The sequence below is a fragment of the Ovis canadensis genome, chromosome 5 (genome assembly GCF_042477335.2).
Source record: "Ovis canadensis isolate MfBH-ARS-UI-01 breed Bighorn chromosome 5, ARS-UI_OviCan_v2, whole genome shotgun sequence".
Classification (NCBI taxonomy): domain Eukaryota; kingdom Metazoa; phylum Chordata; class Mammalia; order Artiodactyla; family Bovidae; genus Ovis; species Ovis canadensis.
The window spans coordinates 64,326,141-64,352,312 of NC_091249.1; the positions used below are offsets into that span (position 1 = coordinate 64,326,141).

General features: G+C 31.9%; 1 protein-coding gene across 5 annotated transcripts in view; it reads left to right on the forward strand.

Moving 5' to 3' along the window:
- ANKHD1 (ankyrin repeat and KH domain containing 1) overlaps window positions 1-26,172 on the forward strand; it is a 106,860-nt gene that overhangs the window by 36,167 nt on the left and 44,521 nt on the right. For 2 of the 5 annotated variants that reach the window (XM_069589838.1, XM_069589839.1), the window contains exons 3-11: window positions 390-546; window positions 1,275-1,422; window positions 2,184-2,331; window positions 3,904-4,137; window positions 6,586-6,680; window positions 10,284-10,521; window positions 10,757-10,948; window positions 12,646-12,755; window positions 22,635-22,691. In XM_069589838.1, coding sequence (XP_069445939.1) covers window positions 390-546; window positions 1,275-1,422; window positions 2,184-2,331; window positions 3,904-4,137; window positions 6,586-6,680; window positions 10,284-10,521; window positions 10,757-10,948; window positions 12,646-12,755; window positions 22,635-22,691 — 1,379 coding nt within the window. Of the gene's footprint in view, window positions 1-389; window positions 547-1,274; window positions 1,423-2,183; window positions 2,332-3,903; window positions 4,138-6,585; window positions 6,681-10,283; window positions 10,522-10,756; window positions 10,949-12,645; window positions 12,756-22,634; window positions 22,868-26,172 lie in introns of those variants that run through there. The other 3 variants (XM_069589842.1, XM_069589841.1, XM_069589843.1) reach the window with 2 other exon arrangements.

The window sequence follows — 26,172 nt, forward strand, 5'->3', positions numbered from 1 at the left end:
CTATTCAATCAAAGGAAGAAACTGTTGGATTGTTTGTTGTAATATCAAAGAATATCTCCTTCATTACTACTAAAAATATCAATAGATAGTTAGGATCTTATACTTTAGATATGATGTTGTAATTATACTTTGATAGAAATCTCATCCATTTTTTTACAGTAAGCATTAAGTTATATTTGGAGTTAGGTAGAGGACAAATTAGTGTTATGTGAATTGTAAAGATGAAAAGACTAAAACATAGGTAGTTATGAATGGCCTTTTGGCGTTAGTGGCAAAATTGAAATTGTCAGCCTTACACATGCATTTTGCCCTAGATAATAGTGTTTAGAAATGTAATTACAATTTATGCTTCTTCTTTCCCTGCACCATCTAATTGATGCACACTGAAGGAATTGGCAAATTGTCAACTGCTGATGGTAAAGCCTTTGCAGATCCTGAGGTACTCCGAAGACTGACATCCTCAGTAAGTTGTGCACTGGATGAAGCTGCCGCTGCACTGACACGGATGAGGGCGGAAAACAGTCACAATGCAGGACAAGTTGACACGTATGTGTTTAATGACTTTTGCTGAGTATTCAATTCTGTATCTGATTTTCATTTCTAATGAAGTTACTTACTCCAAAGGTTATAGTTGAAACTCTAAACTGACAGCCTGAGTAATAATAAATGAAATGGATTGCTAATGCAGTAATCTAGGTCCTTGCTACTCAAATATGGTGCTTGGAACTAGCAGCATCAGCATAACCTGAGAACTTATTAGAAATGTAGAATTTCAGACCCCACTTGGATCTACTGAATCAGAATCTACATTTTAACAAGGAACATGGGATGTTTGTATGCACATTAAAGTTAGAGACTCACAGATTTTGTTAGTCATTCTGCAATAAAAATTTTATTCAGATTTTCATCTTTTATTACCTCTACTCACCTCACTATTACCGAGTAAAATTTTAAATTTAAAATAAATATGTCTTTGGGAATCATAACATTAGTTTAAAAACTTGTGCATCTAATGCTTTATACAGTTTATTTAAAACTTAATATGACATGACAATATGTTAGGACATTTTGAAAGATAAAAATGACAGCTGTTTTCACATTTACTTATTGCTTTCTAGCTCGGTCCACATACATGAAAAATTAGTATGCAAATAAGTGTTCAAATAACTTTTTTCTTATAATATCAGCATTTTTCTTTGTATGACTAACTGTATATATTTAATACAACTCATTATCATAGGACCTTGAGTTTCTCTGTGTTGGTTTGTTTTCAGTCGCAGTCTGGCAGAAGCTTGTTCTGATGGGGATGTGAATGCTGTTCGTAAACTGCTAGATGAAGGCAGAAGTGTAAATGAACATACTGAAGAAGGAGAAAGCCTGCTGTGTTTGGCTTGTTCAGCTGGGTATTATGAATTAGCACAAGTAAGCAGAAGTAATTTTTAGTGATCAGAATTGTGGAAGATTTTGATGTTTTATTTATTTTTATCATTAATAAAAAATCATTATTAGAGACCAGGGTCTTTCCTTTTTGGCAGTAGGCTAAATAGAAACTGATACATAATTAATTTTTGTTTTCTGTGCATGCAACTTGGCATGGTCCATTTTTTCTGCCGCTTTCAAAAATAGTCCTAATGAATGAGAGACACATAGGGTAAAAAAGGAAAGGAAAATAAACCACAGAGAGATCATATTAATAATAGTAAATTTTAAACTTGCCATTAGAAATAATATACAATTATAATGAAAAATGTTGATTTACTTTCATTCCATCTGGATTATCCCAATTCTTTTTAGTTTGTTTTTTTTTTTTCTGTTAGAGCAATATTGGGAAATAGCCATGTGTTTACTAGTTAGTTTTTGTGTTGTGACTAGGTTTGCTGTTACCTTGCTAGATAATCCTAAGCATAATACAATTTTTTTGACAGTAGCAGTTAAATTTTATAATTGGATGGTTATATGATTACCTATTTTACTTAAAGATAATATGTAATGGTATTGTAAAATATAAAGTCTAACCAATGTTTTGAGCAGTGAACACTAGCATATTTTCCCCAAAGGTGATTATTTTTATTTTTACTTGTCTCTATTCTAAAAGAGTACCTTCCCAGATTCAGTATATTACCTAGAGTACTATTAATTGTAAGAATTGACATTTTCTCTCCGTGTGCCTATGTGTTTTAAAGGTATTGCTTGCTATGCATGCTAATGTTGAAGACAGAGGGAATAAAGGAGATATAACTCCCCTGATGGCAGCATCCAGTGGAGGTTATTTAGATATTGTGAAATTGTTACTTCTTCATGATGCAGATGTCAATTCACAGTCTGCAACAGGTATGTTGAAAGTGATGAGTTCATTTGAAGAAAATAAATTGATATGAGTAGCTATAACCTGAGAGATAAAAAATTTGATTCCTAGGGATAGTTGGTTGTAAATATACAGAAAAATCGTAGCCATTGTTTAGAATCTCTGAGTAAAATATAGATTAATTTGTTATCTTCAGAAGTCTTTGAAATACTCTTACATTCTGTTTGATCAGGATTGACAGTTTTTCTTCTGGGGACAATTTCTTTGCCACAATGATATATAATGTTTAAAGAGACAAATTTATGAACTGTATCTTTCACAATTCTTTGTCTCATTTAAATACCAACTACCTTGTATATATTAACCTGAGAGTCAAAACCTTATAGAGTTTTTATGTCAAGTGTACAGAATGCATTTGCTAATAAGGTATTTTCCTGGCAACATGAAAGCTACTCTAGTAAGGTTCTTTATAACTCTTGGTCATATGTCTTGAGTTACAGTAAATATGCATTTAGTAATGAGATTCCTAAATCTCAAGCAAGCACATGGTTTAAAAAACAGTTTCAATAATGAAAGCATATCAGTGTTCCATTAAGTGACATTTGAGTATATGTTAGCATACTTAAATAAATGTTAAATGCAACTTGCTGCTTGCTACTAAGTCACTTCAGTAATGTCCGACTCTGTGCGACCCCATATACGGCAGCCCACCAGGCTCCCCAGTCCCTGGGATTCTCCAGGCAAGGACGCTGGAGTGGGTTGCCATTTCCTTCTCCAATGCAACCTAATTTATTTTTAAATGACCAGGGCTTCTTAGAAGGGATTGTAGGTCACTTTGCTGACAACTTTGCCATGGTTGTAGTAAAAGTAATATCCTTAATGTCTGAGACTGTTAAAACAGTTGAATTCTGAACAACTTTGGCTTTGAAATGATAGTTTTCTTGCTGAACCTTTAAAACAGTGTTCTTCAGTGTCATACTATTGGGTAGTTAAACCATTTCCCTACTCCCTTTAATAATAAAAGTCCTTAAAACAAATCAAGAAAGAAATAAGTGGCAGATCAAAGACTAATGACCTTTTAAATAAATTTTTATTTTGAAGGAGTTAAGCTGAGGGAGATTTATTTTTGTCTCCTTGGGTCTTATAAATGTAGGCTAAACATATATTTCAGAAAGAAAATGTATGTAGAACAATGAATTGTCTTATGAATAAATGTAAAAGATAAAGGAAGTAAAAGAAAATTAAGAAATGAATACACGTAGAAAATGTTAAGTGTTTCTAAGTTGTATAGTGTAAGAAAAAATAATACTTTGAGTAATGTATTAGAATATTTTATTTTAAAATATATTGAAGTAATTTTTCAAGATGACAATCTTATTTTACAAGCTAAGGAAATATGAAGAGAGGTAAATTGGCCCATTTTAAATAAACCTTTTAATTAGTGATAAAATTCAGATGATGCTTCTAACCAACACAATGAAAAGCTTGAGATAATAATTCTAGTGGTTTATGTAAGGTAACTGAAGTAATAGAACTAGAGTAGTAGTATAATAGGAATTGTATCAGTTTTATCATAATTTTTAATTTCTTTTTGTTAGGCAACACTGCATTAACTTATGCCTGTGCTGGAGGATTTGTTGATATTGTGAAAGTGCTACTTAATGAAGGCGCAAATATAGAAGATCATAATGAAAATGGACACACCCCCTTAATGGAAGCAGCCAGTGCAGGTCATGTGGAAGTTGCAAGAGTTCTTCTAGATCATGGGGCAGGCATCAACACTCACTCTAATGAATTCAAAGAAAGTGCTCTTACACTTGCATGCTACAAAGGTACTCTATAAATGTATATGTGTTTATAGAGTTTTTTATAGTAACTTCAAATATTTAAATATTTGGATACTGTGTATGAGTTAATTTTTTATTGTTTATACTTTCCTTGTGCTATATAATTATCTAGCTTCTAAGACATTATATAGAAAGTCCATTTTAGCCTGTATTTCCTATAGTATAGTTTCATAGTATATGTTTTCTTATTATTTTAATTCAAAATTTACTCAACTAGCTGTAAAGTCAACCAGAATTCTTAGCACAGACCTAGAGGGTTTCCATTCTTTAATAACTTTTGTTTTATATGATTTTTCCAATCTTTATTTCAAAAATAATACACACTGAAATAATAATAGTCACATGATATATAAATCCTAAAAAACAGAATAGTGTAAAGAAATTTTACAATGACATATAATGTTACCATCTAAATATTTAAAAAGCATATAAACAATATTTTAGTATAGTTACTTCCAGTGTGTTTTTTAGGTATATTTATAAACAGTATACACACTTGACTCTTACAACATGGGTTTGAATTGCAGAGGTTCACTTACATATGGATTTTTTTCAATAAATATGTACTGTAGTACTAAACAGTTCGAAGCTGGTTGAATCCTCGGATATGGAACCATGGATACAGAGGGCCAACTGTGATGTGGATTTTTGACTGTACCCTAACCCTGCACATTGTCCACAGGTCAAAATGTATATATACATTTTAAAAACTAAATGGTCATACTCTAACACTGTTTTATAGTCTGCTTATTTTATTTAGCAATATATCACAAACACTTCCCCATCTCAATAAGTACTTGTGTAGTACAACTTTTGATACTCACATGGTATTTCACTGTTTTAATTAGAAGTAGATTTGGCTGCTTTTGTTACAAAACCTAAATTAATAATGATTTGAATAAAAGAGAAACTTATTCTCATTTATATAAAACAATTCTGGGAATTCTCTGACAGTCCAGTGGTTAGGACTCCATGCTTTCACTGCTGAATGCCAAGTTTGATCCCTGGTGGGAGAGCTAGGATCCTGCAAGTGGCGTGGATTAAAAAAAATTTTTTTAAGGTACAAAAATAGGCTATCTAGAACTAGAAAGGCAGTTCGTTTTTATTAAGATATGAGCATTCTGGTTTTCTGCTCCACCATCCTAGTATGTGGTTTCTATTTTCAAGGTTACCTATTATCTATGCTCAAAGATGGTAGCTAGGGCTCCAGCAATCCATATTCTAGGAAGGATGCAGGGGATAAGGGCAAAATGAGGAATGCCTTCCAACTTAGTAAGCTACCTTTAAGGAGTCTTCCTAGAAGTTCTGCCTTGTAAGTCCCTCCTACATCTCATTGGCTACACATAGCAGCAATAGAGGCTAGAAAATGTAGTCTTTTAGTCAGGCATGTTGCCACTGAGATGAAATCAGGATGAAAATGAAAGAATGGATATTGGGTAGGGAATTAGCAATCTCTGCCAAATACATCAAATGGATGCACCATAACTGCCTATTGTTGGACACTTGAATTGTTCCCAGTTTTTCACTATTATTAAAAACACTGTGATAACATCCTTGTGCAGACATCTTTGCCTAATCTCTGATTATTTCCTTAGGATAAATTCCTGGAAGTGGAATTGCTGGGTCAAAGGGTATGGACATTTTTAAGGCTTTTGATACATATTGCCAAATTGCCTTCTAGAAAGGTTGAACCAATTTACACTCCCACCAGCAGTGTTTGAGAGTGCCCTTTACCCCACCCTACACCCTCACCAACACTGGGTATTATCATTCTTTTTAATATTTGCCATTTTGATAGTAAAAAATGGTGTCTCATTTTAATTTGCATTTGTTTAGTAGGAAGGTTTAATGTATTTTTCATCAGTTTAATATTCATTTTCATTTCTTTTTTTTGAATTGCCATTTCATGTCCTTCATCCATTTTTCTACTGGAGTGTTTGTCTTTTTCTTATTGACTATTAAGGCTTTTTATATACTAAATGTGTCAAGAAGGTTGAAATTATTTTAAATGGAGTTTTCTGTGCCTGCTCATTGCCACAGTGAGTTTATGGTTATTATTTTAAGGCTTTTTTTCTGAAAAATATGATCCAAACATACTTTACTTGGCATTCTGTTTTATTTCAGTGTTTTGATTTATAGTTTATATAGATTAAATCAAAGTATAAGTATTACCATTTTATTGCCTTACCTAGCTTGAATTAATGTGCTTTGGACTAATTTGATCTTTAAAACCTAGATAAGACCTTGATGAGAGCCTGCTTACTATTTTGGATTGGCTTTGTAGAATTGTTGTTGATTTATTGAATGCAAAATAAGTTATAAGTTTTTGTATAGACATCTGAAAGAAAAATATTTCCCATTTTAATACTTATATATTAAATTGATAGTTCTTGAGAAATATAGTTTTAAAATTTGTTTTTTTCTTTTTTTAAGGCCATTTGGACATGGTTCGCTTTCTGCTTGATGCTGGTGCAGATCAAGAGCACAAAACAGATGAGATGCACACTGCCTTAATGGAGGCTTGCATGGTAATTTTAAATTGCATTTGAGATTATATGGGACGAAAGAGTCATATGTATTTAAGCCTTTAAGAATTATTTCTAGTTTTTGGAAAAATTATTATGAGATGGTGAGGAATCTGAAAATTTTGTATGTTATTAGAGGCTGAAGGGGGTGTGTGCAGTGTTTAGCTTTTCATAGTAGATCTGTTGATGTAGGAAATCATATGAAAGGCAGGCTTAGCTATGTTATTTCCAACACACTCATGTACTTTTATTTTCTTTCCAGCTTTTTCATCATAGTAAAATACACATATCAGAAATCTAATTAAGAGGATTACCACCACCATACTGTTTTCTCTGGCAGTATAGCTTCTAGAGAAACGTCTATTCAAATCCTTTGCCCATTCTTGAATTAGCTTGTTTTTTGTTGATGAATATTAGAAGTTCTTTATATTGTCTGGATCTTAATTCCTTATCAGATATATGATAAGTATTTTCTCTCATTTCATGGACTGCCCTTTTACTTTGTTCATAGTGTCCTCCTGTGCACAAAAGTTGTGCTTCTGTTGGTTTGTTTTTCAAAAGTCCGTTTCATCTATTTTTGTTGTTGTTTCTTATGCCTTTGATACCATATCCAAGAAGTCATTGCCAAATCCAGTTTCATGAAGCATTAGTTCTATGTTTTCTTCTAAAAGTTTTATAGTTTTAGTTCTTTTATTTAGGTTTTTAATCCATTTTGAGTAAATTTATATATGATATTAGGTTAAGTGTTAAATTTCATGCTTAGGCATGTGACTATCTGGTTTTCCCAGCATCGAAGTTAGAAAGACTGACTTTTCCCATTTGAATCATCTTGACATTCTTATCAAAAATGATTTGACTATACATGCAAGGTTTATTTCTAGTCTCTCTATTCTGTTTCATTGGCCTGTATGTTTGTCTTTAAGTCAGAACCACAAAGTTGTAATTATTGTAGCTTTGTTTAAGTTTTGACATCAGGAAGTATGAGTCCTCTAGCTTTGTTTTTATTTTTCAAGTTGGTTTTGGCTATTCAGGCTTCCTTTAGATTGCACATGAACTTAATGATGAGCCTTCAATTTTTGGTTTCACTGATTTTTCTGTTTTTCTATTCTTTTAAAATTTTATTTATTTTTGGCTGTGCTGAGTATTCATTGCTGCACACAGGTAGTATAGTAGTTGTTTTGAAGTTCTTTTATCTTGTATATCTGATTCAATTCTGGGTCAATTTTTATTATTTTATGTCTTGAGGTCAGTCACCTTTTCTTGCTTCTTGATATGTCTAATTGTTTTTTATTGGAAGTCATATGCTGTAGATGATCCCTTTTCAAGGCTCTGGATTATCCTGTCCTTCTTTTAAGACTATTAAATTCTGTTCTGTCAGGTAAAATTACCAGTGAATCACCCTGATCCTATTGAGGCTTGATTTCAGCATCACTTTTACTCCTAGGTCCTTAACTCTTAGGTCCTAGAGATGTTCTCTCTCTGTTTAGGCTTTATTTCCTTGGGCCATGATTTGGAAGATGCCTAAAGAGAAAAAGAGTGAATGTAGCACTTATCTCATATGCTTCCTTCTTTCAGTGATTATAACTCTAACCCTAGCTTGGTTGCTGTCCAGTGCCTCTAATAGTTTTATCCCAATTTTTATAGTTTATGATAGGAGGGTAAGGCCAATCCCAGCTACTGCTCAATGGCTAAGACTGAATTCTTAAAATTAAAAAAAAATTAATAATGATATTAGGCCTTTAAGAGTAGATTATTCATTCATTTATTTATTTATTTTTGGTTGCTCTGGGTCTTCAGCGCTGCACGGGCTTTTTCTCTAGTTGAGGCGAGTAGGAGCTACTCTGTAGTTGCAGTGCATGGGCTTCTCATTGTCATGGCTTCTCTTGTTGCAGAACATGGGCTCTAGGGCACGCTGGCTTCAGTACTTGTGGTTCCTCGGCTCTAGAGCACAAGCTCAGTAGTTGTGGCACACGGCCTTAGTTGCTCTGTGGCATGTGGGATCTTCCCAGACTAGGGATCAAACCCATGTCTGCTGCTTTGGCAGGTGGATTCTTTACCACTGAGCCATCAAGGAAGCCCAAGAGTTGATTGTTCTTATTACATTGTTAGATGCCCAGGGGCTGGGGGAGGTTGGAGGAGGAATGAGGACTTAGTGTTTAATGGGGACAGAATTTCATTTTAGGAAATTGAAAAATTTGGGAGATGGATGATGATGACAGTTGCATAACAATGTGAATGTATTTAGTGCTGCTGAACTGTACAGTTAAATATGGTCAAATTTTTTTTGTTTAAAGTGGATGATTCTTTTTAAATTTTATTTTCATATTCTTTTTTCCTTTGTTAGAAATAATACTGTTCATTAATATTTAAAAAGGTCTTAGCACAATTTCTCTGTTAAGGTCTGTACTCTAGATATGTTAGCAGAATATACAAAGAATCTTCAAAAATTAAATTCATACAAAACAGTTTCTTGGGAACCTAAAGAAGCTGGGTGCAATAGTAGTTCCCTGATTTGTGGGCACTTATAAACCCTTATTTTCTTTTAAATTAGGTATATATTTCAGATACTAAATAACTCAATATAGGAATTTGGTAAAAATGTGTTTTATTTTAATGTGAAGTATTTGTTCATATTAAAGCTAAAGTGACTATAACTAACTTATACAGTTAAGTATAAAACTCTAGATAGATACTGAAACCTAATATTTAAGGTTTCTTTCATTAGTTCTTCAGTAGAAGAGTTTCCCAACCTTATAAAACCTTATTTTTCTACTCTGTTTACTTTTCATTAGCAATATTTGGGTCATTTTTTAAAAATAAAGAACAACATACCAGCTCTATCTTTATTTGCCACAGGAGTTAAGACCCATAAAATTTTGAAGCAAAGAATTTGAAACTAAAGAAATGTATTTATGATGATAAAGGGGTAGAATGGATACCTCCATGAGAATATTTTGTTAATTGCCTATCTATGCAGATAGGCTCATGGTAAAATTATTTACAAGTGAGTAATTTTTTCATCTTTGTAAAATTCTTTGCCTTATTACAACAAACTAGTGATGAGAAAAAAATATAAGATAGTATCAGTCCACAGGGATTTACCTTGGTGATATAATCCCAAGTGATAATGACTTCACAGAATTTGTTGTTATTTTTTCTCAGTCTTTGTTTCTTAAATAGATCTAACACAATTTATACACTTAAACATGACGCTTATGTTTGAGGCTATAGCTATATTTGACCCTGGCTGTAGTATAAATAGTAATTATTTTATTTTGAGTTACTGATGACTATGGATTTAATAGTTTTTTGAACTTCAGAGAATGTAGAAATTAAAAATTATTTGAAATTGTAACTGTATGTACCAAGTCTGATTCTTACGGAAAATTTTGGGCTTACTCTAAAGTAAGGTAAAATAATTTTAATGGATTTTTGATAAGATAGATTTCAAAACTTCTCAGATGGGTATGATAATACATATGCATCTAAGCTGCCTCTCCTTTTCTTCCCTCCTGTCTTTCCACGATCTGTTGCTTTTCTTCTCCCACTTAAAAAATATCAAGACAAAAATTCCTTTCTTCTTGTTTTACTTCTGAAAATCTGCAGGATGGACATGTAGAGGTAGCACGTTTGCTTTTGGATAGTGGTGCTCAAGTGAATATGCCTGCAGATTCATTCGAGTCGCCGTTAACTCTGGCTGCCTGTGGAGGACATGTTGAATTGGCAGCTCTGCTTATTGAAAGGGGAGCAAATCTTGAAGAAGTTAATGATGAAGGATATACTCCTTTGATGGAAGCTGCTCGGGAGGGACATGAAGAGATGGTGGCACTACTCTTAGCACAAGGTAAAATAGTTCTACTTCTTTAATTAAAAAAATCAATTTCCTTTGAATTTTTGTGTCAGTATCACTGAAGTTTATTACAACTAAGATATTGTTTGCATTGATGATAAAATAAGTTTTCAACACCCTGGGTAGAACACCAGAAACAGAAAAAATAAGAGATAATTATCAGAAATCAGAACACTTTATTGTAAATGTTTTATAACTATAGTTTTATCTATTTTTATGATTTCCCCAGGAGCAAATATAAATGCTCAGACAGAAGAAACCCAAGAAACTGCTCTGACGTTGGCTTGCTGTGGAGGTTTTTCTGAAGTTGCAGACTTCCTGATTAAGGCAGGGGCTGACATAGAACTCGGCTGCTCCACACCTCTGATGGAGGCTTCTCAGGAAGGACACCTGGAGTTGGTTAAATACTTACTGGCTGCTGGTATGTGGCTTTAAAAACGCCTTTTAGAGAAAGAATTTTATATTGCTTTCATAACTTTAACAATTAACTCTATTTTTTTCATCTCTACAAAGGTTGAAAAACAGCTCCATAATTTAACTCTCGTCTTAGGCTTTTTAATCTCCAAAAATGTCTTAAAAAAAAAAAAGTTTTATAAAGTAGTTAATGTTTGCTTAGTGATGGTAAGACTTCCCATTGACCTTCTCTTTCCATTGAATGATTTGTAGTTTCTGAAGGGGAGAAATTAACTCCTTCTATAGTCTTTCAGTAAGAGAATATAGGGATGACATAGAGGTTATAATTTGATAACCTCTATAACTTTTGATAATGTCATTTCTTGACATTTCTTACTTATCAAAAAAAAGAATGAATGAAAAAGTGGAAAATTTTTTTTGGCAGAAATATTTGGTCTTTATATAAAATAATTTGTGCTTTATATATTGTGAAGCAGTAGTATGAAATCAGTGTTTTTACATATAGTTTTCTGGATAGAGCAAGTTAAGAATATATCAAAAAATTGATCCAGGCAGATGTAAGCCTTTATATTCCTTTGAAAGTAATATAGATTTTTTTAATCCATGTCTAATAAATTGTTTAAAACTTGATGTGTAAGGAAATTAATGTATAAAGGGAAATGAAATATTAGCAAAACTTTATTGATCCTTTTTGGGCTTTCACTGTTAATTTGATTATAACCAGCAACAATTTTTCCTTTGAATTATTATTAAAGTAATTTATTAATCCAGATCATTAATGGCGTGAATGATTGTTTAGATTTTGAACCATTGCACAAACCAACCATACAAGCTGACCTCTTCCTTGGCTCAAAAATAATTATTTGCTATAGATAGTATATGTAGGTATATTATTCAGTTACTATTCTCTCATTATTTTCTATAATTGTCTGTGTCCTATTCAAGAGTCTTTCTTCACCAGTCTTCATTCTTCCCACATCCCTCTAAGTAGTCATGGTATTGTTAAGGGACTTTTAAAAAAAGGAATAAATAATGTTAACTAAGAAATCACTGGATATCAGACATTTTGCTCAGCTCATGTGTTCTCTCTATTAATTACCATTGGCCACTGGTCTATTAAGAAGTAGTACACACATCTTACAGATACAGAAATTAATGTACAATCATGTTTCATAGCTTCTCTAAGCAAATCAAGCTAATAAGTGACAGGGCCAATATTCAAACTTAGAGCTCCTGACACTGTCTTTTCTATCATGTCACCATTAATTCTCACATTTAGCTACTTTTGCTAATTTGAAGTGGGTAGTTTCTGTCTCGTGGCTTGAGAATCACTTTTTATGTAATCATATGTAATCATAAAAAGTATTCATAAAATTGTCTCAGAAGAAACTAAAACTACTGCCAGTATGATTTCTGAAAATGGATATTTTTTGTATTTTTTGGTTTAGCATCTCTTTTATTTCTTAGAGTATATCTTACTGGGGATATATAGACAGACTATTATAGTTTTTAGTTGTTTGGTATAATTTCTTTATGGCTAAAAGCATTTTTTCAAAGCATTTTTAAAGGAAAATTAGGATTCTTAAAATATATTCTGATGTTTTCATATTTAGAGTTTATGAGTTTCACCAATTTATAAAATCAAATTATCTAAATAATTTTAAAATTCACAGAATAAATGTGTAATTTTTTTTTGCTTGCCAGGTGCTAATGTTCATGCTACAACAGCAACAGGAGACACGGCTTTAACCTACGCTTGTGAAAATGGACACACAGATGTTGCAGATGTTTTACTTCAAGCAGGGGCTGATTTAGTAAGAGATTTTTAATTTCATATATTTTTGTATGAATGTTAATTCCTTTATTTTTAACATTTAGAAAACACCAGTAAAGCAGATCAATAGTTTGCATGCTTTATATAAAATAACTTGAAAATCTGGCTACTTGTTCTTAGTTGTTGCATTTATTAAATGTATTTGAAAATAATTTTTAAAAGGGCATACTGTTTTTTTCTAGGTAAAACCATTTATTTCTTTCTTCCTCTCACCGCAGTCCCATTTAACATTCCTGAACCTTTTAAACTGCCCTGTATGGATATATAAATGCAATGATATGTTCATAGAATAGAATAACCTTTCAAATCACTGAGTGATTTTATGTTTTTCTAATTAGTTAGACATTTAAAATAAAACTACTGTCATCTTCCTAACAACATTATTAGAGCATTTCATTCTTTTTCTATTCTTTTAATATCTTCTATTTTGGCTTTTTAAAGTTTCAAATTAGATGGCAGGTTCATAAGTGTAATAATCTTTAAAACAATGGAAAATTGTAAAATAATATCCTCTTGAAGAAGGTTAATGCTTCTTGCTGAAATGTTTGCTTTTTGTGAGAGTATTTTAAACTGCTTTCTGGAGTTTCTTCCACAATTCCTTTATTTATTTCTTAAAAATCTATGTGAGGCACACATAGTTATAAATGTTGTAGACAATCAACTTTACTAATTTCCCTCATATAGAGAAAACTTCCCAAGTATTGTCTTTTAATCCATTTCTTGTAATAGCAGTTCCTCCCAGAATCCCTCAGAACATTGTGGAAAATAATTACTAACTAAAATAAGAATATAGTGTAATTATGCTATTTGTTTATCATGATTTCTACTACTACTAAATATGGTAATGATAACACTAGCATTCATTCTCATTAATGAGGTTCTGCCAGTTAGAATTTCTAAGAGGTGTAATTTTTGTGTTTGAAAATTATAACAGGTATGTTAAATAGATCTTAATCTTCTGCTTTGGGTCATCTATAAAAATTAAGAATTGAAGTATTTGATCACTTGAAATAAATAGGATAGAGCATAAAATCTTAGATACTATAAGCAAATTTAATATTCTTATCCTCTGAATTCTTATAAAATTCATTGTTCTTCCATTTTTCCATAGCAAAGTCACTTCCTTATTTGCTAGGAGTTCTTCTAAACATATTAAATAGAAAAAAGAAAAATTACCTATTAAATGCAGTATAAAGTATAGCAAAACTTACTGATTTTAAAAATTTGTTCTGAAATATTTTTAAATGTCTTATAGTCTTCTGTAATTAGGTCAGTTGCTTGTGATGAAAGTTCCTTAGAAGAATTTCATTAAACAAGCAGATAGATTTTCATTTGTCATATTGTTTTACATTCAAAATATAAGATTAAAGATGGCTTAGATACATATTTATCTTAAGTACAGAGCGAATGCTGTTATTCTAACATAATTGTTTTCTATTTTGTAAACCATCTTTGTATTCATATTTATATGTAACTATAATTATAATTTCCAGCTGTATGTTCTATCATAATCTTTTCCTTATTGCTACATATTCTCTATGTTTGTAACTTGTCCATAATATTCCATCAATTTGATGAGCCATCATCATTCATTTATTATTGAACTTTCACTTTTTATATCTCACTGTTGTAAATTATTAGATCTAATAATTGCATGTACATAACTTTTTCCTTTTTTCTACTTTTGAATTATTTCATATATAATTTTCCATTGGGAAAAAAAAAGATTCCTGTTTCCTGCTTTTGCTGTCTAGGGAAAAATATTTCAATTTTAATGTTATTTTCCTGATTGTGAAAAGCAATTCTTGTTCTTTATAGAAAATGTGGAAAGTATGGAAGAGTATAGTTAGTTTGATATTTTAAACCTATAAATAATTTCCAGATTACTATAAGCCAGAGGTGAGCAATGAACGACCTACTGAAAAACGAGAAGTGCAGGCAGATCAGTCCTCGAATCCTGAGGAAAAAATGACTGATAATTCTTGCTAACTGGACCTAAAAAGGGAGCATCTTTCTTGTCCTTTGTTCTTTTCTGTCATTTCCTAATGTCTGTTTAGGACTGTGGGTTGGAATTGGAAAAACTCTATACTCCCATTGCATAGAGTAAGTTGTTTAACATTTCTGGATCCCATAGATGTGTTCTCGATGTCTAGGTTTGGTAGTTCTTTAAGGTAAATAGTTGTTTTTTGAGAATCTTCATTTTGTGGGTAATTATTTTAACCTTCAGTTTTAAATAAGAACTCACAAGTCAGTCTTTGAAACACAATCTGGACTAACCTCATGTTTTCTTAGATTTTTAGAGCTTAACTTTTGCCACAATTCAAGGCTTTGTTATTATGTTTTTTAAAGGAGCTTAAAAGCTGTTGTCTCTCATTCTTTAAAATATTCTGTACTAGAATCAGGATGTTAATTATAGTTTCATAAAAATGTAATACAATAATTTGAATTCCTTTTATTGTTTTCTGAGATGAAACTTAGAGTTTTTAAGGCTTTTCATTCTACTTGTGTAGGAGGTATACTTTAGAACTTAGTTTTAAAGGAAATCTAGACAGTTTCTTATTTAATACTTTTTAAAAAATCTTCAGCCAGAACTGATCTTATACTTGAGCTTTTCAGGTAGATCCTCAAAATATGTGCATGTTCTCATTTGAATCTTAGTTATTTGAGATTTGATTTTTTCTTGTTTTAAAAATATTTAAAATGAAAAAGTATTTATAGATATTTTTAGTAAAAAAAAAACCACTGAATGCCCATCATATTTAGAAGATTATGAATTGATATGTAACTTGTCTAACTTTGTAATAATTACATAAATGTCAATAGTCCATTATTAAAAACCTTTGAATGAGATTAGGAGTCTTAAATAAGCCATTTAAAATGTTCCTTTTAGAAATCAAAAATTAAATGAAATAAAAACAGTCCATTAATTGCAGAGTTTTTTGAAAATTCTCCCTATTAGCATGCAGAATCATTTTAACCACTCAATAAGCAGAGAGCCTTGAACAAATCACCTAATCCATATCTTCCTGCTGTTTGCACTTCTTGTTACCTCTGTAATGGAGATCATTGTATATTGAAAGATAGTATTCCTTTATGTGCTTACTTTCTCAGCACAGCATCTTTTATTGGGCCCAAATTTGTTTTTAGTATTTGATATAATGACAAGTATAATATGATGTAAATCCATTGTAAGAAAGTTTTTGATTAAAAAACATTAGCACTCTGTAATATATTTAAAATCTAAAAGGAATTTTTTAAAAACGAGAAGACACCTGCCTTTGAAAACTAATCTTGTTTCTCTGAAAAGAAATATACTATCAGTGTCCTTACAAATTTGTTACTCAATTACTTGGCCAAAAATAACCAATAAATACCATTTCAAAACTGAAGTTGAGGGACTTCCCTGGCAGTCCTGTGGTTAAGACCATGCTTCCACTGCAGAGGGCATACACGGACAGGTTTCATTCCTGATTGGGGAACTAAGATCCCACAGCTGTGCTGCCAAAAAATAAAAAGTAAAAATAAAATCAACATCTACAGTATTAGAAAAACAAAAACTGAAGTTGATTCAGTTCCATAGTCTCTGAGTCACTGTCCTGGTGTCCTGTATAGTTATTACTCTAGGCCTTTCTCCCTATTTACAGGTTTTTAGACCAGAAGACAGAGTTTTAATGTTTCATTCTTGTTCCTATCTTGATAGCTTTCTTCAGCTAAAGCACTTACATGGCTTGATTTCTTTTACCACAGTCCTTTAGCTCCCTGTTCACTATTACTTTTATGTTCAAGGTGGAGAATTTGTATGAACTATTCAAGAGTATAATTTGGATTGTAAAACACTACTTTGCTTCTTTCTCTTCTTTTGGCTTGCTTGCTTTTAATCTTGAGTTACTTTGTTAATCTTTGTTTTCCTGGCTTCCATGTCCATTTTATTGTTAGAGTTGCTCCATGTCTATGAAAGATGACTGCATCAAGTCAGAGTTTACAAAGGCCCTAATGATAGTATGTTTAGGTGGCAACACTGTGTTAGTTAACATGTAAGCATTGTTTTTTCTGTTTTTAAGTGAGATACACATATATATATATATATATTTTTTAAAAATACATATTTATCTATCTATATATAGGAGTTTTATTGTGTTTTATTAAAAAAATTATTTATTCCAGGTTTATTAAGATACATTTGACATACAACATTGTATAAATTTAATTTGGGATTATCATAATAAATTACTGAACATATATCATCTCATATGCTGTGTATTCTAAGTCACTTCAGTTGTGTCTAACTCTTTACGACCCTATGGACTATATAGCACACCAGGTTTCTCTGTTCATGGGATTCTCAGGCTTAGGATACTAGAGTGGGTTGCCATGCCCTCCTCCATCTCATGTAGACACAAAGTTAAAGAAATAGAAAAAAAATTTATTTCTTGTCACAAGGTCTATTAGGATTTTCTCTCTTAACAGCTTTCATATATAACATACAGTGTGAATTATATTTACCATATTGTATAATACATTCTCAGTACTTATAAGTTGAAATCTGTAAAGAGTTACATTGATTTGGTGGTGGTTGTGTTTTTCAAACCATTTGTGAAAATGGTGGAATCTTTCTGTTTTCATCGTGGCATGTTAATTTCAACACTAAAACTTTGATACATTGGTTAACATAAAAGAAATACTTGTCATGAATTTTCCTTCACGCAACAAAGCTAAGGTTGGAAAGGGAGAGTGATATATAAATTAGTATTCCTTCCTTGTCTCCAGCTCCTTGGCCTTTCATTTTAGAAGAGGAACTCAAGTAGTATTTCCCATAATAAACAACTGATATAGATATTAGAGAAAGTAAATACATTCTAGTTGTGTTCATATAAAGATTTTTTATGATCTATTTTAGCATGTTATAGGCCTTCTTTGCTGTTTGAAAATAAATCAACTAAAAGGTAGAAGTACCTGCAGAAAGCACCCTGTAATCCTATATCTGAATGGAGGGCTAATGAGTGACAAAGGCTATGCTTAGGTTATTTAGAAAAAAGTCTACATTAGAGATGCTCTGAACATTAGGGAAGACCTAAATTTTCATTATAGCCATAAAACCACTGATCTTTAAGTAAATAGTTGCCTCAGTAATTTCATCTGTAAAATGAAATATAGTATTATTTTCTGGACTATTTTACCCAAGTCATGTAAATATTCTTTCTTTGGTTCTGCTGAATGTGCTAGCAAATCGCTGAGACTCCCTAGGCTCATTTTTTTTTTCTTTTTTCCTCTTTTCTCCCCTTTCCTTTTTTTTATGAGGGGTTTGGACCAGAAGATCTTTAATGATGTGTGTTAAGGAATCTAATTTTATGTTTTTTTAGAGAACAAGTTAAGCAGCTACTTGTTTGGAGGTATTGAATGGACTAGATGAATACTTAGCCCAAGAATGTGTAAAGTGCTATGGGATTCTTGAAGAAAATGAAATTTTAGTTGTGACTCATCATTAATAGCAGTGATGTGTTACACAAATGATTCTCTCTCTTGAAATCTTTGTGTATATTAAATGTATTAAATTACTTAATTTTGGATGGTATTTATAGTTAATAATTAGCAGATTTAGCTTACTATAAAATATTTTAATAGATAAAAGTTACCAATCCCAAGAAAATACAGTAACTTGGCAAGGCCACCCCAGTAAAGACTATTTGGCAATATAATGCTAAATCATTATGTCTTCCACCCTATCTTTTTACTATCAATATTTTTTCCTATTTAAATACTGTCAAAGAAGTAGGAATAGTTTCCTTGACATCAATTTTTAAGTAAATTGTTTCCTTAAGAATAAAATCTCTCTAGTTATCTTTGGAATTGTTTAATTAAGAATTTATTCTTCTTTTCCTTCAGTTAAATTTTATTTTAGGTAGCAGAATAAACTTTTGTTACATCCTCTTCTAATCTTATGTGGCTTCAAACTTTTCAAAATTTCTTTAAGATTGTTTTTTCAGCTTTGGCTTTCAAGTATACACAGATAATATTCAGTGGCTAGGAATTTAGAAATACTGTTTTGCTTCAAGATGTTCACTATCTTGAAAATAAGGGTAGAAGACAAGTGTTTCCAGGGACAAGATAGGACCTGGTTTCTTTCTTTATGTTCATAATCTGCTGTAGATGCAATATCAAAGAAAATACATAGAACCAACCTAAAGAAATGTAGTAGGTACACAATGTTGCTAATTCTGCATCTTTGCCATATTGAGTAATAGTTGGTCCTGTGCAAATGAGTTGTAGTTTTTCTTATTTTTTAAATAGGTAATGCCTTTACATACGTTTCAAAATTCGTAAAGTTTTAAAGTGTCTCATGGGCAGCCAGTTTTCGTCTCTATTGGCAATCAGTGTTGTTCTTTCCTTCTATTCTTCTGGAGATATTTTATATAGATATGATGAAATGTCACATATTGAAAGAAATACATACTCTAATTAATGCTTAGTGCTTTGTATAATTCCTTACTTAAATAGAATTTTGGTTTTTACTATACTGATTTTCTCTGTAGAATTGATCATAGCTTTTAAGGTTTATTATTTTTAACATTGGAATAAAAATTGAAGCACTTCTGCACTGAGTAAATTGGGCCCCTTAAATATATTGTAGTGGCTTGTCCCTGATTTTCCTCCCTAACCGTAGAAAGTAAGCTCTCTGACCTCTGTTGGCTTTTCTTAGACTGTATTCTACCAGCCAAATGAACTTTGGGGGAGGTTTTCCTAGAATAGTTGAACTAGTGGAAACGGTATTTTGAATGTGGATATATTGGCACCCTCTGGTTTTTACTTCTGGAAATTAAGATTTGATATGGACTTATCTTAAAAGACAAAAATTTTGAAAGATCAGTTTGTTATCTATATTAAGTCTTACAAAATAGAAACCTTCATGAGATTTTTTTTTAAACTTAAGCAGTATGTTGTCTGTCTTTCTAGATATTTCTGTACACCCAAGCATGTGTATATTCTGTTTGTGAGCTGTATCTCTTTTTTATATGAATAGATTTGTTATCACATATACTGTTCTGAAACTTTTTTCTTTTTAATATAATATTTTTTCTATCAATCCCTAAGATTTCACTCTTTTTCACAGGTTTCCTGTGTGCTATATAATTGATTAACCACTTATTTATTCATAGACATTTGAGTTATTATAATTTTTAAATATTACAAATGGTGCTACACCAGATAATGTATGCACATTTATATATCTTTGCTACTTTTGTGAGTTTATCTATAGGGATAAATTCCTTGAAGTGAAATTGCTGGTTATCAGAGGGTCCACATCTAGAAATTTGATAGCTACTGCTAAATTGTTCAAAAATGCTGAACCAGTCTACACTTCTATTAGCAATCGAGGTCTCCAGATTCTTAATTCTCATTAAAATGAGTTAGGTTTCTTCTGGCTTCCTTCCTTTCTTTTTTTATAATTTAATTTTCTAATCTCTGATCATAGCCCCCATGTTTCTTTTATCTTAAAAAAATCACAGTGTTCCAAATAGCCCTGTTAGCTGCTCACTAATTGCTCCCAAAGCTTTGGTGACCTATATAAAACACAGATATAAAGTTACTTCCTGGAGAAGTATTCAGACACCATGTACAAATGCAAATTTTGAAATATTTTGTTACTTTCTTTTTTAAAAACTGATTTTTAAAAAATCTAATATTTAGACAATATTTATTAACTCCATTTTGAAGAGGAGACTGTGTCTTACTTCATAGAATTTTCATGAGTTATTTTGTTTTTACATTGATATGACTTTACATTTATGTTCTGTTTTATGACCCTATTTCTCAAAGTTGTTTAATTGTATATTTAGGTGGATTCAGTGTTTACCTTACTAGTCTTTCATATTATATAGATTCTGAATTCCTGATTTCCTGAACTTGACTCAAGTTTTGGCTGGCTGATATTAGTATTTTGTTTTGAATTTACTCTCCTCCACCAAAAAAAGGAGTTTACAGGTGTTTGCATTTTTAAGACTACTGTTTGTTGTATTTATAAATGAAATGTGTGTGTGTGCATGCTCAGTTACTAAGTTGTGTCTGACTCTTTGTGACCCCATGGATTATTGCCCACCAGGCTCCTCTGTCCATGGAATTTCCCAGGCAAGAATACTAGAGTGGGTTGCCATTTCCTCCTCCAGGGAATCTCTTCCCAATCCAGGGTTCAAACTCGCGTCTTGTGTGTCTCCTGCATTGGCAGGCGGATTCTTTACCATTGACCCACCATGTAGCCATATATAGAATTATTGAATCACTGTTTTTTTTCCTCTCAAAATTCTAAGCCCTCTGTTCTGTTATCTTCTGGTACTAAATATTGCAAAAGCCTGCTAGAATATTCCCCAGTGTATGTAAGTGTATGTAAGCGACTTCTTTTCTGCCTGGATTATCATAAGATTCTTTCATTATATTAAACCTTTATGATTTATCCAGGATGTATCCTGGTGTGTATTATTTTATAATAGTTTTTCCTGGAAAACCATGAATGCTTTCTATTTGAAGATTTTAGTTCATCCTATTTCCTTTCTCCTTTTCTTTCTCCTCCTTATCCTTCTCCAGTTTTCTTCTAGTTCAACCTTGAACACTTCTTTTTCTATTCTTTTTTCTCCTGGGACATTTATTATCCATATATTGAATCTCCCTTATTTGTATTATCTTTATGTCTAATTCTTTTCACTTCTTTTTTTTTTTCCCCTCTGTTTTCTTTCTTGATAGAGATCATCCATCAGGGCCCTATTTTTCCTGTAAAGTTGTTGCTGCTTTTAATGTGGTTTTCATGGTTTCCTCATTACTTAGTTTTTTCTGCTCTTCCAGCTCACTTTTAAATTTCCTCTTGCTGTTATATCACTTTGTTCCACTATTTAAAGCATTTCTATTCCCTTTAATTTTTTGAAAGTATAAGGGGATATTTGGCTTAAATTTTCTTTCTATTTTTTATAGGAACTTCTTAATATGTTCTGTGTTGGATACTTTGTGCTTATCTATTCATATTTGAATGGGACTTGTTTTTGTTGAAACTCATATGCGGATAAGAAAGGAAGAACAAGTGAGCTTTAACAGTCAACTTCTTCATATCATATAGTTGTCTCATAATATTTTCTCACTAAATCTTTGCCATAGGAGCATGCACCTTCTTAGGTAAGCACATCTTCCAGGGTAGGAGGTAGGAGTGACTTAGAGTGAAGATTTCTCTAGGCCACATCTCTTTTATTTGGAGATATAGTTGACCCTGGTCAGTGATTGCAGCGCTCCTTGCTGTTTCTTCAGCTATCTTCCTGTCTCATCTGCAAGAACTTTCTTCCTATCTAGAGTCTAAGATCTAGAGAAAATACAGATATTCCATCTCTCAGGTTCTTTCAAGTCTCCTGTTTTAGTTGAAGTGTGAGCGCTAACTGCATTTATAATGGGAGGAGAAGGTACTACAGAACTGTTTAATCATCTTACAATACTTTCCCTACTTTTTCTCTCAGTTTCTGATATTCACAGATCTTTCAATTTAATTATTTCCCTTGGTTAGATATTAAGATACTGCTCTTTTTTTTCCTGTAGTTTCAGTTGTATTTGGAGACAAAGGCATGAGTTCTAAACATTTAGCAGAATTATGTCTGCATTTGTTAAGGTTTATGTTGAAATTATATTGGTAGAGACCATATTATCATGCTCTTAAAGAAATAATACTCTGTTCATGAGATTATGGTCTCTACAGATGGGAATCTTTTTAGTTGAAGATTCTGAGTTAACAAAGCCCAGCACCTGAAGTACCAGTCACAAGGTCTTCATGGCCAAATGTGATTTTCATTTTTGGAATTAGATCCGTGAGTTCTTCTTTTTCCTTTCACAGGACAAGCAGGAGGACATGAAGACTATTTTGGAGGGCATAGATCCGGCCAAGCATCAGGTGAGGGTGGCCTTTGATGCTTGTAAGCTACTACATAAAGAATAGATGATGTAGGTAACCAGAACTCTGGATATCTGAATTCCAGCAAAGAAGTTCCAGGACCCTGCTGGGTGACAAAGGAAATACTCTTTGATTGAAAAAGATTATGAAGTTCCAATAAAAAGAGATTTATATTACTAGTAGTTTGCTTCCTTAGTATTCATTTATGTGGTATTCCTAAAAAACCTCTTAGGTGAAAATAGTTTTTCCTATTCAGATAGTTCTTTTGCATTTTCCTTTATTGAGAGAGTTAAGATACCCCTCAGTCATAAAGCCCTTTGTATTCAACTTTGTTCAACGAAAGTCTGAAACTCAGATTTAGAGTGATACAGTGGATTATTTTTTATATAATCCTCAAACAACAACAACAAAAAATAGTGACACATTTACTAGTTGATGCCCTCATTTCTGTAAAATTAAAATTTTCTTAATGTCCTCTCATGTAGCCTCATTCTGAAATTGTTTATAAACAAGCATTTCTATTCTTTTGAAAAAAAATATGTGGAATTTTTGCCCTAATGGTTTTAAAAGTCAAGCAAATTTAATATCCATTATAATTCAGGGAGATTTGTTTACACTCAGGAGCAGTACTTCATTTTTAAATTAAGAGTAAGTTGTGATTGCATCACAATTAATTTAGGCCATCTAAAATAAATTTTTCAGTATTAAGCCACTTTTAATCATAATGCTTGTTAAGGATCACCTTTATTGGCTTTTGGAACAAGAAGTTGTTATATATTCATTCTATTTGGAATAGAGTAAATAAATTCTTTCACAAAATATTATGTGAAAATGTAAACTTTTGCTCAGTTTATGTAGTAACTGGCTCCTGTCAAGAATGTAAAACTGAGCATTAGTTCACATAAAGTTATTTCTTTCTCCCTGGATTTGTTAAAGGAAATGTGATTATAAATCTCTCTCTAGCTGTAAGTCTTAAGACTTGGGATTTTTATTATTATTATTTATTGGAGGATAATTTTAAAAAATAGGTTTGCAGCCCTCCTTTTAGAGGTTCAGATTCAGCAGCTCTGAAATGGGGAGTCTGCACTTTAGATGATATACCAGGAGATTCTGATTAAGTCCTTTATATTCCATACTTTGAAAAACTGCTGTCTGTACTGTAGAGTCTGTAGATTATTCTGCATCATTGTTGAGTTCTGTTCTCATCTTTGCTTTATTATCATCCTTCCTTCATCCAAACTGAATGAACTTGGTTTTTGTCTTTGTTACTTGTTTTTAGAAACTGAGCTAAATACAAACCCTAATATGGTGCCTCTTAATCTTTCTCCATCTCAGTTCTATTGAGGGATGTGAATCTGATCAGTAACAAATTGCTAAGGTAATGATTAATATACAGAGTAATGGGTTGGAAGAGCATATTCGCTAAGGGAGATGTAAGAATCCTTTAGTACAGATATAGTAGAAAACAGTCTCCTTTTCCTCCTCTCTGATTCTGGTCCTTACCCTAAGACATTGTCCACCTTCAACTCCAAGAAGCACTGTCTCTGTGATAGAGTGACAATCTTCAACAAATACTTTGGGTGCCCCGGACTGTGGTTTTTAAGGAAATTGACTTATTTTAAAGAAAAAAAAAAAACCTTAATCTAAAATTTTTGTTATCTAAAGCCAAGTAGAAAAAACTTGTACCTTTTTTCTCATAGTATTTATGTATCAGAACCAGAACTTTGCAGTACATTTTTTATGAACAAAAGTGTAGCAGACTTGTAAGTTCTAATTATCTACTTATCAATATATTTTAACTATTAGTGGTTAGTTTACCTTAATAAACTAAACACGACCTCCCAGTTTTTAAATAACTTTTCACTAAGGAATAACATATACATATTTTAAGATTTTACTACTTAAAGCTAGAAAACTTTTATCAATTTTTTCTTGATCTCTAAACTATCTGTGCAATACACAAAACTCCTTATAATTTTTTTTTTAAGGCCAAGTTCTTTCCTTCTAGGTTATTGTATGTTGAATTAATCCTGCCTCAAATTTGTTTAAATACAAGTAACAAATGACTTCATTTCAAGAGGGTAAAGTCTCTTAATATATTTTGAAACCTCTCTGTTCTGTGTCAAGTACATAGATACAGTAAATAAAATATGGGAGAGAAACAAACTAAACTAAAAATATGTAGCTATACTCAGATACAAGGTTAAAGGACTGTGGACTAAAAATGGACTCTGGATCTACAGTTGAAGCTATAGGCCTAAGGAGAACTAACCTAAAAAGTTGGGCACTGGGGGCTTGAATTTCATCTTCTTTAAGGGAATAAGAACTGAATGTATCTCACAGAGCAGGCCAGTAGATTTAGTCTACTTGATTGAAGCATGAAACTGGTACCTTATATATTATTGCCCAGCTTGTGAAGCAGGGTGGAAAAAAAACTCAAAGCAACTGCCCAGGATTAGCGTTAGAAATTAGCAGATTGTTCTTCATAGAGGGAAGAGGCAAAGACAGCAGTGTAGCTAAGAACTTGGAGGACATCATTATTTGATATAGTGAGAAGAAAGAACAGAAATAACTTCATGGGATAAGAAGCTTAAGTTGCCAGGTAAAGGTCTACTTCTGAAACGGACCAGACTAAGGTAACTTTCAGACCATCTGATGAGAAGGGATAAGTTTATAAATGGAAATAAAAGGAAAAAAAAACCAACTCCCATGCAAAATGAACTTTTTCAAATAAGAAAAATTACAAAGCTCAGGAGCAAGTCTACATCAAGAGAGATAGTCAAAATGCAAGCAAACAGACAGCAAACTGGGAGAATATAGGCCCAAGAAAATTGAAATAAAAGACTTTAATCAGAGATTTTAAACATGCTTAAACTATGAACAATAGCCATAAAATAATGAGAGGCAGTGAAACAGGAGCTGATAATTATGAATTAAGGTCAAGTAGATATGAAATACTTAAACTTTCAGGTAAAAAAATTTTTGGAAATAAAAATGTATAGGATATGGATTCATGTTGATGTATGGCAAAACCAATACAATATTGTAAAGTAATTAGCCTCCAATTAAAATAAATACATTTATGTTAAAAAATGTATAGGGTAAACAGTATGTTGGACAGTTGAATAAGGAATTAATCAAATGATAAATAAATACAATAGAGCACAAAAATAGATGGAAATATAAAAGAAATTGAGAGAAAGGAAATAGGCTCTACCATATATATATTTGAAGTTGCTGAAGGAGAAAATAGAAACAACAAGCAAAGGCAATGCTTGAAGAGATAATGATGGAGAATTTTCTAGAATTGAAACCTGACCTGAGTCTTTGAAAAAAATCACTAAGAAATGCTTGAAGAGATACTGATGGAGAATTTTCTAGAACTGAAGGCTGACAGGAATCCTTGGTTGAAAAAATCACTAAGAAGAACAAATGAAACTGTAGAATTTTAAGGATAAAGAAAAAAATCTTAAAAGCCATT